Source organism: Procambarus clarkii, chromosome 45, assembly GCF_040958095.1.
Source record: "Procambarus clarkii isolate CNS0578487 chromosome 45, FALCON_Pclarkii_2.0, whole genome shotgun sequence".
NCBI lineage: Eukaryota > Metazoa > Arthropoda > Malacostraca > Decapoda > Cambaridae > Procambarus > Procambarus clarkii.
In genome coordinates, this window is record NC_091194.1 from 4778890 (window position 1) to 4794786 (window position 15897).

The 15897-nt window shown below is 35.8% G+C and overlaps 1 protein-coding gene across 2 annotated transcripts; it reads right to left on the reverse strand.

Moving 5' to 3' along the window:
* Positions 1-29: 29 nt before the first annotated feature.
* Su(var)3-3 (lysine-specific histone demethylase Su(var)3-3) lies at positions 30-13588 on the reverse strand. Of its 2 annotated transcripts, none has more exons than XM_069301231.1 (16): positions 13402-13588; positions 12371-12479; positions 11639-11757; positions 10519-10680; positions 9457-9573; positions 8883-9059; positions 8076-8218; positions 7394-7484; positions 6675-6809; positions 6333-6555; positions 5501-5653; positions 5108-5259; positions 3964-4045; positions 2373-2533; positions 906-1090; positions 30-459 (listed from the first exon to the last, which is right to left on the reverse strand). In XM_069301231.1, the coding sequence occupies exons 1-16, from the start codon at positions 13489-13491 to the stop codon at positions 291-293; spliced, it is 2268 nt and encodes a 755-aa protein (XP_069157332.1). In that variant the 5' UTR covers positions 13492-13588; the 3' UTR covers positions 30-290. The 2 variants fall into 2 exon arrangements, with proteins under 2 accessions (XP_069157332.1, XP_045617186.1); XM_045761230.2 differs by having other exon boundaries at positions 11639-11775.
* Between the last annotated feature and the right edge of the window lie 2309 nt (positions 13589-15897).

A 15897-nucleotide genomic window follows, 5' to 3' on the forward strand; every position in this document is an offset into this window, starting at 1 on the left:
TGTAAATAGTGTAGGTATAAAAACATACATTTTCCTACTAGTTCAAGGTTGGTTGTTAATTTTATTGACATGAGAAATACAGAACAACAAGTTTAATGAATTTACAAACAACTAATCATTTTGCTTTTACAACAATTTTACAATTTCTCTACTCTAGAAACTAACTAAATTTTAAGGAAATATAATTTGTTTCGGAACAGCCAAATTACAAACCTAAAAAGTTCATATTTTTCCTCGGTACATCACAAAAATTGTTACTCCATACTGTACATAAAATTTCACTTGCTAATTCATGCTTCAATATTGGCTGTTCCATTTGTTGGAGGTGGAGGAGGGGCTGCATATGGGCAGCCTAGAAACTGATCAGCAATTCGACCGGCTTCACGTAGGCCACTGAGAAAGGCTCCATGAACAGTGGCTGGGTAGTTCCTGATTGTATGTTCTCCTCCAAAGAATAATCTGCAAAGTTAGTTATTCACTTGATAATTCAAATTTTGAACACATATTAACAAATCAACAAAGTATTGTTGGTTTGTTGATGTATTAATACTTTGTTGATACATTATTACATCAACAAAGTATTAACAAAGTATTTAACGAGATGAATTTTCACATTCAGCAACACAAATTAAGTCAAAAGTCAAACAATTACTCTTTTTATCAACTCTCACTAATAGCAAATGATTCAAACACAGAACTATACAAAAAAAGAAAATGTTTAGAACACATTTGGCCATTTGAAGTAGGTTTTCCTGGTCTCCTACTCCACTATGGCTACAACTTAACATGGGTTAAAGGATAATTATGAATCAGAATTTTTATTCCTCACATACAATACTCATATTTTATTCACCAATACCAGTATTTTGTAATGTGTATATGCACACAGATGCCTAGAAGCTTGCCTGGGTGGAGGAGTGGAAGTGTCTGAAGAGTTCTGAGAGTTCTGAGAATTCTGATTGGGTTGAGGAAGAGAAATTGGGGTAGCCAGGATGTCATAGTCATTTCCAGATGCTCCAGTAGAAACAAAGGAATATGATCCTCTTGACCAGGGATCAGCTCGCCATCGTGTCACAACAGTTTCCTTTGGCTACAAAAAATTTCTGTATTAAGTTCTGTAGTCTTTTTTTAAATTATAATTACCAACTGCACTAAATCTTTACATTACATTAATTTATCAATTAATACCTTCTGTGTGATACTAATTTTTTCAGTCCCCTCTGATGGTCCAAATAATCTTAAAGTCAGTCTTAAAAATATTTCTTGTAAAAAAGACCTGCTCCTTCCAGCTCTGTCATTCAAAAAATCAGGGAAAAAAAAAAAAAAAAGCTTTTGCCTTTATTTTGTTTTACTATTAGGAAATATGGTCCAAGTATTATCTGCATTATATGATTTGAAATTTTGTTATAGGAACATCGACAGAGGTGAAATAAAAATGCCCTATTTATACACGATTATTTTCAATTGCGCACTGAAAAGAAAAGCTGAATATATTTTGTAAATAGAATAAGCTTGGCTTATCACATGTGTGAAGGCTTTTCTTGTCTTCTCTTTTCTTTGTTTTCAGTGTCTTTTTTGTTTAACTAAAACACTGGTTGAAACTCATAAAAGATTTAACTCAAGGCAGTCTAAAATAATCAGTTCAGTTTCTGAAATATTGAAACAAAAACATTGATGTGTCTCCTCTTAAAATATCCTCCATGGAAAAAATCCTTCTAATAATACAAAAACATAATTACAGTATATTACAGAATTTAACAAATGTGGCTCATACAGCATCACTGCAGTATAGGAAAAATTTTATTAATTAAATTCTTCAACATATATAATAAATTCACTGATGTTATGCTCTAGAAAATGCTTGCAAGGGGAATCTATGGTCATGATCAAAGAAACCATGGCTAGGATTCAAATAGAATCCAATATCTGTAATGTAATCTGTCAGCGAAGAGTAATCATCAAGGAAGCCTTCATGACCACCACAAATGACAGTTTAATACACCAGAAAATACAGCTTCTTGAGTTTACTGCACTACTTGTAGATGAAAATCCATTCTGTACCATCATGGTACATGGCAGGTAGAGAATATGGTCAATTGCCTGCAAGTGATTCTGATGTGCCTTAGCTAGCCAAATATTAGATTGCAAGTGATGCTTTGAGCTGGTGACTGTTCAATGTGACATCACATCTCATTCATATTAGAAGCAAGCATTTGTACTCTTAACTGAAAGGGAAAACTGTCTTGAATCACACTAGCATAATTAAGAATATTCTTTAAAGAATGGTGATGCTCATTAAGGAGTGATACTTCTCTATGCATCAAGCAGTACACTCTACATTTCAACACACAGTAAACACACATTAAATTTACCTGTGGTACAGCTGAATTTCCAAATATTCCTTTAAGAACAGCAATGCAGCGGCCTACAATAACATCATCACTGACATTTTCCATTATTGCAGCAGCTTCACCAGCAACTAAGGCTAGAAGAACTGGTGCTCGATATAGATTCCAAAACAGAAATAATTCACCTGTGAGGAAACAACAAAATATTAATGTCTGAATGTAAAAGCCCTCCCCCACCCCCCAAAATAAAGAGTCTTTGCTTTTACATTGAAATGTTCCTCTCTGATCAGGTTACCCAGTTGTTGTCTTATAAAATTCGTCAGTCCTGCTCTCTGCTAGACAAGACTAGATACAGTCCTGCAGGTTGACATTTTACCCCAACCCCACAGAGTTGGCATTATTTCCAAATATCCCCACCGGACACTGGAGAAAACTATCCAGTCCTGTGTATTTTCAAGGAGGGTCATTCATAAATACTGAAAATTCCCTGCGTGAGTTACCTACCTGGTCTAGTTCTGAAATGGAAAAGCAAAACATTGCCAAAGGTATAAACCAAGTAGGCCAACAGATATACCATTATAATTTTAAAACAGCCACAACACTCACTGAACATGTTATAATCCAGAATATTAGAGTACAGTTCAGGTAATAGTAAAGAATTTTAAATATTGTTCAAGAAAATTTTGTTTTCTCTACAGCAATATAGATAAATTAATTGTGTAAATATATATAAAATATATTTATAATCATAAATAAATACAGCATCTCTCATGCCTATATTTTTGATTCATTCTTTTTATGTCTGTGCTGTACTTTGTAACGTTCATCTTCAAATATTTTGGTCCAGGACGGACCAAAACAGTGTTACTTCTTTTAATTTTAGATTTGTAGGTCTAGAGTCTAACTTTCAATAACTTATTGTGACTGATCATTTATTCAGTTACAATAATACTTTTTAAATTCAATTTAATATTGTATAATAAAAGTTTCCTCTCTGAATATTTGTTGAATATACAAACTGCTCAACCTTCCATATCATTTCTGATATGATATGGCTTATATGATCTTTCACATTCCATAATCTTTAAGGCTTTCTGTAACCTCCATTGCTTTCATTCCCTATATAAACTTCCTTATCTTAAGGTGCCACTGCAAGATATTTTAGTTTCTACACATATGAAGAAACACTTACAACATTTAAAGAAATCAGCAGGCTAGTGCCTTACAACTTGTATAAATCAAACATCACAATAAAGAAGCAAAACAAAACTTTCAAGAAAAGGAAAAAAACAAATAAGGAACAAAAAATTAATCAAAATATAATGTGGGAATTGGAAAGTAGAATAAGGGGAAGGTAAAGTAATTATCAAGGAAAGGTACTAAGCCTGTATGACTATACAGCACCTGTAAGGGATATGAGGACAAGGAGCTGGGATAAGACATAGGATGGAATGGTGCCCAACCACTTGGACACTTGTCAGGGACCGAATGTCGACCTGCAAGAAGTAAGACCTCTACAGCACTGACACGTCTCCTTGTTGCACTACAACAGTGCTTTAATGGGCACCAAAGCCAACTGCTCTACTGGTCACACCAAGAATCTTGGCTTCCTCACCTCTGCTGGCAGTAGTTGAACCAACGTGACCAAATAAGTTAGCATTTGGATCCCAGAATACACGGTCAAAACACAAAACAACCTGGAAATATTTAATGAAAAAAATTAATTTACATGAACATTACTAAACTGTCCTCAGTGTTAAAATATAGCTATTTTATAAGACAGAATTTAGTCTTAAATGTTAGTAGTGTTGGAGTAGTGAAGCTTATAACACAACAAATTATGTATTATTGTATACTGTGCAACCTACAACAAATTTACAGAAAAATATTTTTTTTGCTTAACTTTATACTGTATTGTATGCATTTTGTGTAAAATAATACATTTTTAAAATACATTTTATCTTTTATTCACCTGACAGTTAGGAAATATTACAAGTTAATATGTTAACTAATAGAAAAATTTGAAAAAAGAAATGAGCTACAGTCTATGGAAAGTGACTTTCTGAGCTATTTCATTCTGCTGATCAGAGGGTTACAAATGTCTTCAAGTTTATGAATAAACAACTGTTGCTAATTGTAGACCACTCTTAATGTTCTCTAGGGTCTCCCTATCACCTTAATGTGCCTGCAGGGACAGTTTAAATATTTCCCTTTGCAACTGGTGCAGTATGCAAGTCTGCCTGATTGTGCATGATCCTGTGCAGTACACAGGATCATGCACTAGTTGATCTTAGTTGATCAACTTAGTTAAGATCAACTAAGACTAGTTGATCTCACCTTCGGGACCAGCAGAATGAGATGGATCACAAACTAAATTATTTCCATTAAAGACAAAATGGAAGGGAGTACCACCTCTGGCTGGAAGAAGGGGGACCCATAGCCTCGGAGGAAACCACACATAACGCATTGGAGGGAATGTAGGTCCCCTCCAATACAGTTTCTGTGTGCTTTTCTCCTACCACCCCCTTCCCTTTTTTTTTTTTTTCCTTTATTTTTTTTCCATTAAATGTAATATTAGATAAGTTTTCTGTATTTCTATAAAGTGCCTGACAATAAGTTTTGAGTATTTCTATGAAGATATATTCATAATCTATACAAATTACTTTTGAGAAACAAAAACAATTCTTTTATTTATGAAAAATAACCTACATTATACTAATTTACAATGAGTCTGCCAAGAAAAACATTTAAATCTTCACCTTATTCAGATTGCCAAAGCCAAGTCTATTAATGGCATCAGCTTTCCACTGCGGTAGAGGAGGATTAAATGAGACTGTATGTGGGGTGCTCGGATTAGCTGACACTGACTGTTTCAGAACACCGAGAGGCAATGTACACAACACTGCATCAGCTGCCACAAATAAACAAGTAAAATAGAAAATCAAGATCCATGAAAATAAATGCACTAAGGGATATAACCTATAATTAATTACCCATAAAGCTAACTTTGTTATTTGCTTTTATCTAATGATGCAATTCATGGATATCATTATAAACAGCATCCTGTTGAAAGGAAATTATAAACAAGAAAACCATAAAGTATCCAATTGGAAATACAATACATAACAGGGATGGATTGTTTAAAGGCTCACCCTTGAGAGTAGCAGGGTTAGAGTGGGTACGAGCATTCGAAACTGTCACTTCAGCACCTGAATTAGAATACGTAATTTTGCGTACAGCAGTATTGAGTCGAATATCCAGGCCCTCACTCAAGCCTACAGGAACACAGGAATATCCATTTCGAACTGCAGAAAACATGCAGTTATAAAATCATCATGTAAAAATGGTAAAATAAATAAGTGATAATGGATTAATAAAATAGAAGTTTGCACTAAATCATGCCATTAGGTTAATGTTTAAAATTTGTAATAAATATATCAATACATTTTAAAATTATCATCAGGAAACAGAATGAAGAAAATATTTGGAAACATTTTGGCCACATATGGAATATGGTAGGGGAAAAGGACAAAAATATATCACCAGATAGTAATATCTAATAATCAAACCATTCCTCAATTCACCAATGATTGCAAATTTCATTGCAAATTATTACAAATAGCAACCTCAACAATTCAAGGTAGTGAACCGGTTCAAGGGTCCCGGTAGTACAGTCAGGTTCGTTCTCGACACACAATCGAGAATTCCGGGTTCAAAACCCGGGTGGAACAGAAATGGTTGGGCACATTTCTTTTCAACTAATGCACCTGTTCACCTAGCAGTAAGTAGGTACTCAGGATTTAGTCAGCTTGATGTGGGGTTGCATTCTGGGTGGGGGTCAGTAATTTGACCTTGTGGGGGGGGGAGGGACCTTGATATAAGCCTAAATTGTATGAATACACTAATCCTGACCACCAACACAATGAATTATTAAATTATTAATACAAAATGTATTATATGTAAAGTTAATAATGTCACCAGTACCTGTTAGATGACTGCCTGAAAATTCAAAATCGTCATCTTGGTCCCAGTGTTTTAGCGAAAGGTTGTTAAGAGGAGTGGCATTGGCAAACTCCAGATTAGCAAAATGCCAGTCCAAAATTTGTCTATCTCTAGAGGAAAGATAAACGTCACTAGGAGATGAGGCCTCCAGCTCCTGTAGCTTGTCTTCTATTTCCCGTTGTTGCTCCACTAGTTGATCCCATTCCTAAAATACACGAATAAAGTAAAATTATGATTTCTTTAGAATTAATCAGGTAATGAACTTTATTTCTTTAAAATTTTGCTTTACTAAAACAAATCCAGACGCTAATACGTGGAGCTTACCTTACAGGAGTTCTGGAGCTCTCGTAGTTTGACACGATACACAAATTCATTAGTAATGTTCCGTGAGTTTCTCTTTTCACTTAACTGGCCGTGCTCCTTATGTAAAAGAGCAATTTTGTCATGAAGGGTGAGAAGCTGTTGAGAGAGAATAAAATGAAAGATAAAAAAGATTAAATCCACATCTACAAAATTCACTGACATCCTTGATGATGTCAAAGAAGTAACAATATTTGTAACCTTTTCAAATAAAAACTATACAAGGTAGTCTGTATCTAATCATGTTAGACAAAGAACCCTGGTGCTAAACACATACACATATACACTCTTTAATCATATCAAACATAACTGACAAGGACATTCTCAATTTCAAAAACATCTACAAAAGCTTTGATTCTTTCTCTTAGTATTTCCAGCATGGAACACCAAACCTACATATATGAACATTTGTCATTATGCTTCACTTGGCTTATTCATAGCAGACTGTCAGGGAATTTACACACGTCCTTGTTAGTTCCAAATTCCCCTCCCCTACCAAAACAACAAAGCTGCAGGAATGCATCATGATGAAACTGTGGCTTTACAGTATTCTCAAGGGAAGTAATGACAAACCATTTACACTATCAGACTAATAGTAAACAAAATATCAATAATATTAGTACCAACTGGTAAATCATATAATCAGCAAATATCAATTGCAACTAATATATCAAACTGTTTACCTTGTTCAAGACAGTTTTCAACTTCTCTTGCAGCTTAACAACTGTCTTCCAATGGGTCACTTGCTTTTCTTTAACATTTTTCTCTTGAAGGCTTAATATGAGAAAAATAATTCCAATATCAGACAAGGTAAGGACACAGACTATTATTAAATAAATAAAAGTCATGGGGCATTAAGTGCTATAATAATGACCTACATTCATAACTCATGACAAAAAATATATTCAACGACAAGAATTTTTCTGAAATACTAAAAAAACCAGCATTGAATGTAATGAAACGCCATTTGCTGGGTGAGTCCCGTAGGCTCCCCGGAGCTTACCGGGCTGATATGTATGTACAGTATTAGAATGTGGCCTCAGTCAATTCGATTGGAGTTCTTGCCTACCAGGGACCACGAGCCAGAATCTGGCCTCCTCAGAGAGGCACGAGGAACAATGGCCTATAGAAACCCCCACCCCCCCATGTGGTTGGAAGCATTCCATGTCTGCCATTGACCGGGTTAGGCACCCAGAAAGATAGGCATCCTAAAACAAACTCCACCTGGCTTTAAACTTAGACTGAAGTGCTTATTTTAGCAATTTAGTTTCTATATAATGCAGCTTTGTAGAGAAATAACATGATGATGATAATGATGGGCCCGTGAAAAAGTTATTATCATTAAATTCACAAGTGATGACTTACTTAATAACCCACTCAAGACCTTCTCCTAGGCTTATGGGTCGATTATCTACGTAGTTGAAGTCCAGTTGGTGAGACAGGAAGCTGGTAGCCTCTAGCAGTCTGTTAAACTCTCTCTCAACCATCTCATCTTTGTCTTTTAACACCTTACATGTCCATGGAAAATAAAGATTAATAAAAATATCAACAGTAATGGTAGTAACCTAAATGTCAAGAACAATATTCTAATAAATGTTTATAAAAAATTTAGAATTTGCAACTCATTTTCTGATTCAAATCTAACATGATTAAAAGTATTATTATAAAACTTTCGTTTTCTTTATCAATTCAATAAATGTGATTTGATTAGTGCTATTAAACATGCCCAGGAGATCCAGGAAAATACTTATGGATTCAAGAAAGGCAGACACATAACCTGGCCACCCACTCTAATACTGTAACAGGAAAATGCAGGGATATCTGGGACCCACCCTTGGAGGCTTGAGGACACACATTCAAGACACATCTCTGCTGAAGAAGGCAACGCACCTGGAAATTTAGGCACACCTTTCTGGACAAATCATACGGATGCTCACTCAGGTATGTTTCCACAATCTCAAGTCTGAATTGTAACATGCAGTCAGGTAGGGCAACATTCTGGTACTGGGCTGTAGGGAATGTTACAAATAGTCCCTACGAGTCATAATGGTACTAGGGAGCACTGGAGCAAACCATCCAGCTTGAGTGACCTTTAGAAGATATTATTCAAATTAACTTTAAGCCCCCTTCAAGCCCTCTTTAAAAACAGTGCTCTAGTGTAAAGCCACTTACTGTGTTTCCGTTAGATTCATACAGAGGACATTTTTGCTTAATTCGTACTAATTCCATGTTGATTTGCTTTGATAATACATTAACAGGATTTCCACCTAATCCTGTCACAACCATGGCTCCTAAATCAGCTATGTATGGTCCCTTGCGGAAAGTTGCAATTCTGCCTCCGACACGATCCTGAAATCAAAAGTGAAGGTACATAAATACAGTACACCTAAAACAAATTGTATTTCTACTTCATAGGCTGGGGATATTGGTGGGCAGCTTTTGTGGTGGGTGGGAGTGTTTGAAAAGTGGACTTTTAGCAATTGCTAGAACCTAACCAAATTTTACCCATATACCTTAAAGCCTGATTTGTGTGTTTTGTTCCATGGCTTTTGAAAAAAAACATAGTCCCTGTATAAATCAAGAACCTATATTGTTCAAATATACAGGATTACAAATTAACCAAAATTCAATATGTTTTACCTCTCAAGGTAAAGAGACCTTTAAAATGAGGGACCTAAGAGTTAGATCTAAGGCATAAATCAAATACTTCTCAATACAGTAAGGAAAATATTAATGTAATACATACCCTAGCTTCCAAAACAGTAACTTCAAATCCAAATGATGTGAGTTGCTGAGCAGCAGCCAGACCAGCAATCCCTGCACCAATAACAATGATGCTCCCATATTTCTTCTGGGGAAGAGGCTGTAAGAGAGCACATTAATTAAAACCAGACAAATATTATAGCAAACCAAGTACAGTACATGGATGCATTTTTGTTTGAGAGATAGAGAGTTTGAAAGAGAACATTAATCCATTATATAAAAGTAGAATGATACAAATATGACAAATTTGGAAGAAAATGAGCCTCTGTGAATGTAATAACTTTCCATGTGGAATACACACATAAAAATTTACCCTCGTGATAAAGTACTTGTTTTAATCCTGCAGTATTAAAGGTAGACAAAAGATTTTCAAATACACATAAACACACATTCATTATTACTGAATAAAGTAAATTAAACTGTATGAAGTTACTGTAGTTAATTATCTGTTTAACGAATGTATGAAGGTAGACGTTAACATAGTGTGACTCACCTTATCCAATTCCCTCACTTAACTTACATAACACAAACTTTACTCTGGTTACATTAAACATTATATACTGTACTGTATATGATGTTTTTGTTATGTTGTGTTATAATATTGTAAATGGTGGACCTGAAATCACCATATTCCTTGCAGAGATTTACTACTACCAAACTTCAGAAAGAAGCCTAATTTAATTTCCCAAATCATTCGAACTTCGTATAATTTGTAGATACAGTACTGTATAGTATGTACTAGTACATGTATTACATTTGACGACACATCCAAATGTTAGGTGGTGCCAGACCTTGGTGCCAAGCTTCTTGACTTTCAACAGAACCGATTATTATTTCTGGATGAATGTACTTTATGAAGTCACATAGATCAATTGGCAGAAAAATTTTATATCACCCATGATGGTCCTTCCAATGGTAACTACAATTAACCATTCTCTTCACTATAAAAAAAAAAGAATTACCATAGTTAAATAAATAATAGTTAGGTCTAGTTAAGGTTACAGACACATACAACAATAATTAAGAATACTGTATTATCATTTACCTTAATTCTTTTATATACACCATAGTTTATGTATCCATGACGTTCAAGATATGCATGAATACGGGCACACAAAACACCTTCTGAATTAAATGGCGACTCCAGATCTGCCATAACTCCCTCGTAGGTTAGTTCCTGAAGGGCAGACTCCAGCCACATCTGGAGCTAAGACACAAAAATTTGGTTACTTAATGACTGCATTGCATTCATAGAATAGTACACTTTCAGTTTACCACAAGAGACTTAATACAGATTGCTTCAACATTTGAAAATTTTGAACAATTTTGGGTTTAAGAATCTACTCAGTTTTGCTTATGCTTGCATGCTGCTGCAAGTCATCAAAACCAGAAATGTGAATGCATCAGTAACATAATACAAAAATAATATTAGAATTCTGAGTATTGCTTAGTGGTTAAAGTCCTAACTTTACCCCTTATATGACAATTAACTCCTCCCGTTCCAAGAAGGTCACTTTGATTTCCAAAACGGAAAGATACAGAGACAAAAGTTCAGGTGTCTCCCTCTGCTTTTTTCCTATAGTTTGCCTCAAGGTTACAGTAAAATAAGCCAAACTTCAAATAAAAATAAACTATAGATTTTGTCTTAAATACATGCAATGACTTTCCCACAGCCTCTCTCTCTCTCTCTCACTCTCTCTTTCTTCAAATGTTGCAGCCTTCTATACAAATCCTTAGAAATATAATTAAAGTAGAAGTAAAGGAGATGCAATTCTATACATATGTATTCTTTCATCTTAACAATCAAAATCAGCAAATTCCAAGAGAACCCTCTATATGGCAGACACCCACCAAGAGAACCTTCTATATGGCAGACACCCACCAAGAGAACCCTCTATATGGCAGACACCCACCAAGAGAACCCTCTATATGGCAGACACCCACCAAGAGAACCCTCTATATGGCAGATACCCACCAAGAGAACCCTCTATATGACAGATACCCACCAAAAGAGCCCTCTATATGACAAATACTCACCAAGAGAACCCTCTATATAGCAGATATCCACCAAGAGAACCCTCTATATTGCAGATACACCAAGAGAACCCTTTATATAGCAAATATTACATTTAAATAAAACAATGAATTACCATAAAAAAACTTACAATTCTGTTCCTTATGTGAAGGAACAGCCTATGTGTTGGAGGTGGACTCTTGACTATGTCGGAGAAAAGTGAGCCCTCAAGTGTGGTCAGCTTGTCAGCAGGCATACGACTCTGAAATGCTGCACCATCCAAACCAACTGAAACAATCACCAGTTGCTGGGATCATTTAACAGCTTTAAATTATATTGTATATACAGTACTGAATATCAAAACAATCTGTTCATACAAGGATGAAATTATTTCTGCGGCAAGCTGCAGGAGCACTTGATCGACAGTCAGATGTATGGTTCAGAGCTTTATAACCCTGGAAATTTCCACTAGGGGGCTACATTGCCTAATTTTCACAGGCAGCATTTGTTTTTAGAACCATACACAAATACTGTACCATATTTTAAGTGTCATATCAAATTATTATATTATGACTTGAAGTGCTCATTTTATTTGATTTTCCCTCATGCTTGTATTCATATTTCAACATGGTATGCAATAAAGTAAAGAATGCTTATTAGGTAAGAAAGTAATTACCAAAAGAAGGCACCAAGCTGCGGAGACCATGTATGCTTATTAGGAAAGACGAAGTACAGAAAATAATGATATTGTAATGTACATTTTGTCTTAATAAATTTTTTATATGCAGCATGTACAGTATACTTCTACAGTACTGTACATCCTATTAACATAAATAAGTTGAACCCCTAAATATAAATTAATTTTGTATTTAAATAACCCTACCTGTTGGATCATCCTGCTCTGTTTCAGCTGCTTCCTCATCTTTCTCAGGTTTCTCCGTTTTCACTTCCTCCTTCACTTCCGTCACTGCTTCCTCCTCCTCAACTTCCACCTAGAGTTCCAGAATATTTGATGAACAGTTTAACCCCTTCACTGCTTCAATTGTTAATTGTGATGTCCTCTTGTGCTCCAATCACTAAATGCCATTTTCCCCATTTGATGTGCAGTATAAACTATTTTTAAACATGAGCAACTTGACATAATACTTCTAAATAGCTGCACTGTTTTAGGGTTAAGGTATATAATAATATATAATAATAATTCATTTACATTTATAAAATATACAGAACATTTTTAAGATTATCAATAAAGCTAAAAATATACAGTAATGGAAAAGTAAAGCTTACATGAAACACTACTGTATTAGAGTACTATACTGTACTGATTTCTCAACTAAATTTAGTCTAATTTCTCAACTCCCCCCCCCCAGATTGGTTTCTGGTTGAAACCAATCAATTCTCACTGGCTTTGCCCGAGACAATGTGTCCAGCACAAAGCTCCATCAACTGTAAGCTTGTGGTTCCATGTGGACCATCTCAGGCATGCCCAAGGTATTACAAATCTATTATTTATTACAAATTGCTAAATACCGTTGATGTGACGACTTATACTGAATTTTGTAACTACTGTAGTTCACCAAGATTGTAATTTGCTTAGCTAAATGAATTGTGGGGTTCAGTCCCTGAGCCCATTATGTGCCTCTGTAACCCTTTCCACTACCGCCCACAACATGGATATGGGGTGCATAATAAATGAATTACGCTGAAATTAAATACCAAATACTTTCCACAACTTAAGAACTTGGGCATATAATTATAAAAAGAAGGCACCAAGCCGGGGAGAGTGCAGCACCACCAAAGGTGCGGGATATTAACTCTGCGCTAAATATCACTAAAGATGCCAATACGGACTATGCAGCAAGAACTTAGGTACTTAATGGAGAACCAGGTTTAAGTTTAAACCTTTATTATTACCTTCCCCCGCTTCTTCTTTCCCTTCCTAACGTCATCTTCGTCTGTAGTATCTGCTGCTCTTTTCAGACTTGCAACTTCCTTATTCTCCATGATCAATTAGCAGTAAATACGGAGACAAATGGGATGAGTCGCGGCCGAGGCGCCCAGCGTCCTCATCAACAACAACAGTGTTGCCGCTTCTCACAACTCTATAAATTCTTATTATTTTGACCTGAGGGCCACTATCTCTAGCTACCTCCACGAGGACAGGAAGCCGCTGCTTGTTAAATGTCCCCTCATTTATTCTGATGATTTTATCTATTTGGATTTTAAATTGCAGAAGTATTTCGGCTATGTACGGTTTCGGCGGGTAGGCGGCTCCGTGGATTGATAGCCCTTCATTGAGGATTGTTCGCTCAAGACAGTCCCAGAGACACTACAAGATGATACACGACCAAAGACCACATTCACTCCAAACATCTACTACCTACGGGCTATTCATATTGCTACTGGTAATGCCACCTCTTGTGGTAGCTTAATCTTCATCAATTAATAGAACTGTGGCTTATTGAGCTTGAAGCTGTATCATTAACTTAATTGAAAAGGAAACTTATATTGAACATATACGGTAGAACAAATACACTATATCCATAAAGAATTCCAGTTAACGTTAAAGGTAACACTAAAATTGATTGATAAAAAGTCAAGTTAGTTTATTACGCACCCCATACTCATCCTATGGGCGGTAGTGGAAAGGGTTACGGAGGTACACATGGGCTCAGGGACTGAATCCCACAATTCATTTAACTAAGCAAATTACAGTCTTGATCAATGAGCTAGGTACAAAATTGAATGCATATTGTTACATCAGTAATGAACTCGAGACAGACCACAATAAGTATGGTCTCCAAGCTAAACAACTTTAATTGCATATGTGGAGAGCTAATGTCATAATTGATGTCCTGACAATGGGCGATGGCTTATATTTTGAGTGGGGAGTCCTGTATAAACAACTGGGTCTCTACCCTTCAGACCGAACTATTTGCCTTGCCTCTTGCACTGAAATGAGTACAAGTCTCCAAACTTGATACATTAATTGTGACTCTTTTGTCATCCTTAATTGCTCACAACTCTTTAAGACATAACTGTAACATGCTCGTGTCTAAACCTAGGCACAAATACAACAAAAATATTAATAATGGTAATAGAGTCCATTTCATGTGAACTCCATCTCATGTTGGCCTCCAAATGCATGATAGAGCTAATGAGTTAGCCAAAGAATCTGCCTTTAAAGGAAAAATTAAGTATAACCTTGGAGTGTCAATAAGCAGTCTGAGAGTAATAGTACACCAAGAATTTCAACAAAAATCTGGTAGATCTGAGGCAAAGTGAAATCGACACCAGTAATTCTATCTATCATGCAAGAGGAGCCACACATCTATGGATCATCCAATAAAATCAGCAGACTTCTAGATGTTATTACTGCTCGGCTTAGACTCGGTTACAAGTATCTCTGGGAATTATCATTATCTGCTGATGTAGACCTGACCAAATGTAAACTGTACCAACAAAATTATTCGCACACCCTCCGTCACTATTTGTTTGTGATGTGTGTCTATGTATGTATTAACACGAGGTACTGAACGGGGTGAGAATAGCTTGAGCTACCTCATCCCTTTGTGTGTATTTTACCTCAATAAACTTATTTCAATTTCAATTTCAATTTCCGTCACTATGTGATGGAGTGCGAAACGATACGTGAATTCAGAGACAGTTCTATGACAAATGTTCCAAAGATGGGCAAATATTTCATTCAAAATTATCTGCTATCAGAAATTTTAGCAAAATATCCCAAGTCTGCTAACTGTAGGTAGTAACTAAGTGATTGTAACCTATCCAACGCTACCCACTGATTGGGGGGCAGTGTGCAGGACAAACATAAAAATTATGACACTAGCTCCACACATGTCAGTTGCTTAATTTAGAAACTGTACTTCTGGTTGATCTCGAACCCACTGATGATGTGACGACGTATATTGAATTTTGTAACCAGCTCATCAAGATTGTATTTTGCTTAGCTAAATCTGAACCCAATATGTGCCTCTGGAACCCTTTCCACTACCGCCCCAAGATGAGTATGGGAGTGCATAATAAATGAACTAAACTAAACTAAAGCTATCCTGCACAGCACCCCCCCAACCAGTGGCAGCGATGGAAAGGTTAGTTACCAACAGTTACTACCTATAGTTAGCAAATCTGGGATATTTGGCTAAAATTTCTGGTAGTAGATCATTTACCCATTTCTTGAACGTTTAATTCACAATGAACAATTAATTTGTCTCTGAAATCACGTATCTATTCGTACTCCATCACATAATAACGAAGGGAGTGCAAATAATTTTTTTGACAGTTTAGATTTTGTCAGGTCTACATCAACAGGTAATGAAAATTCCCAGTAATACTTATAGCCGAGCAGTAATAACTACTAGGAGTCTGCTGATTTTACTGGATGGTCCA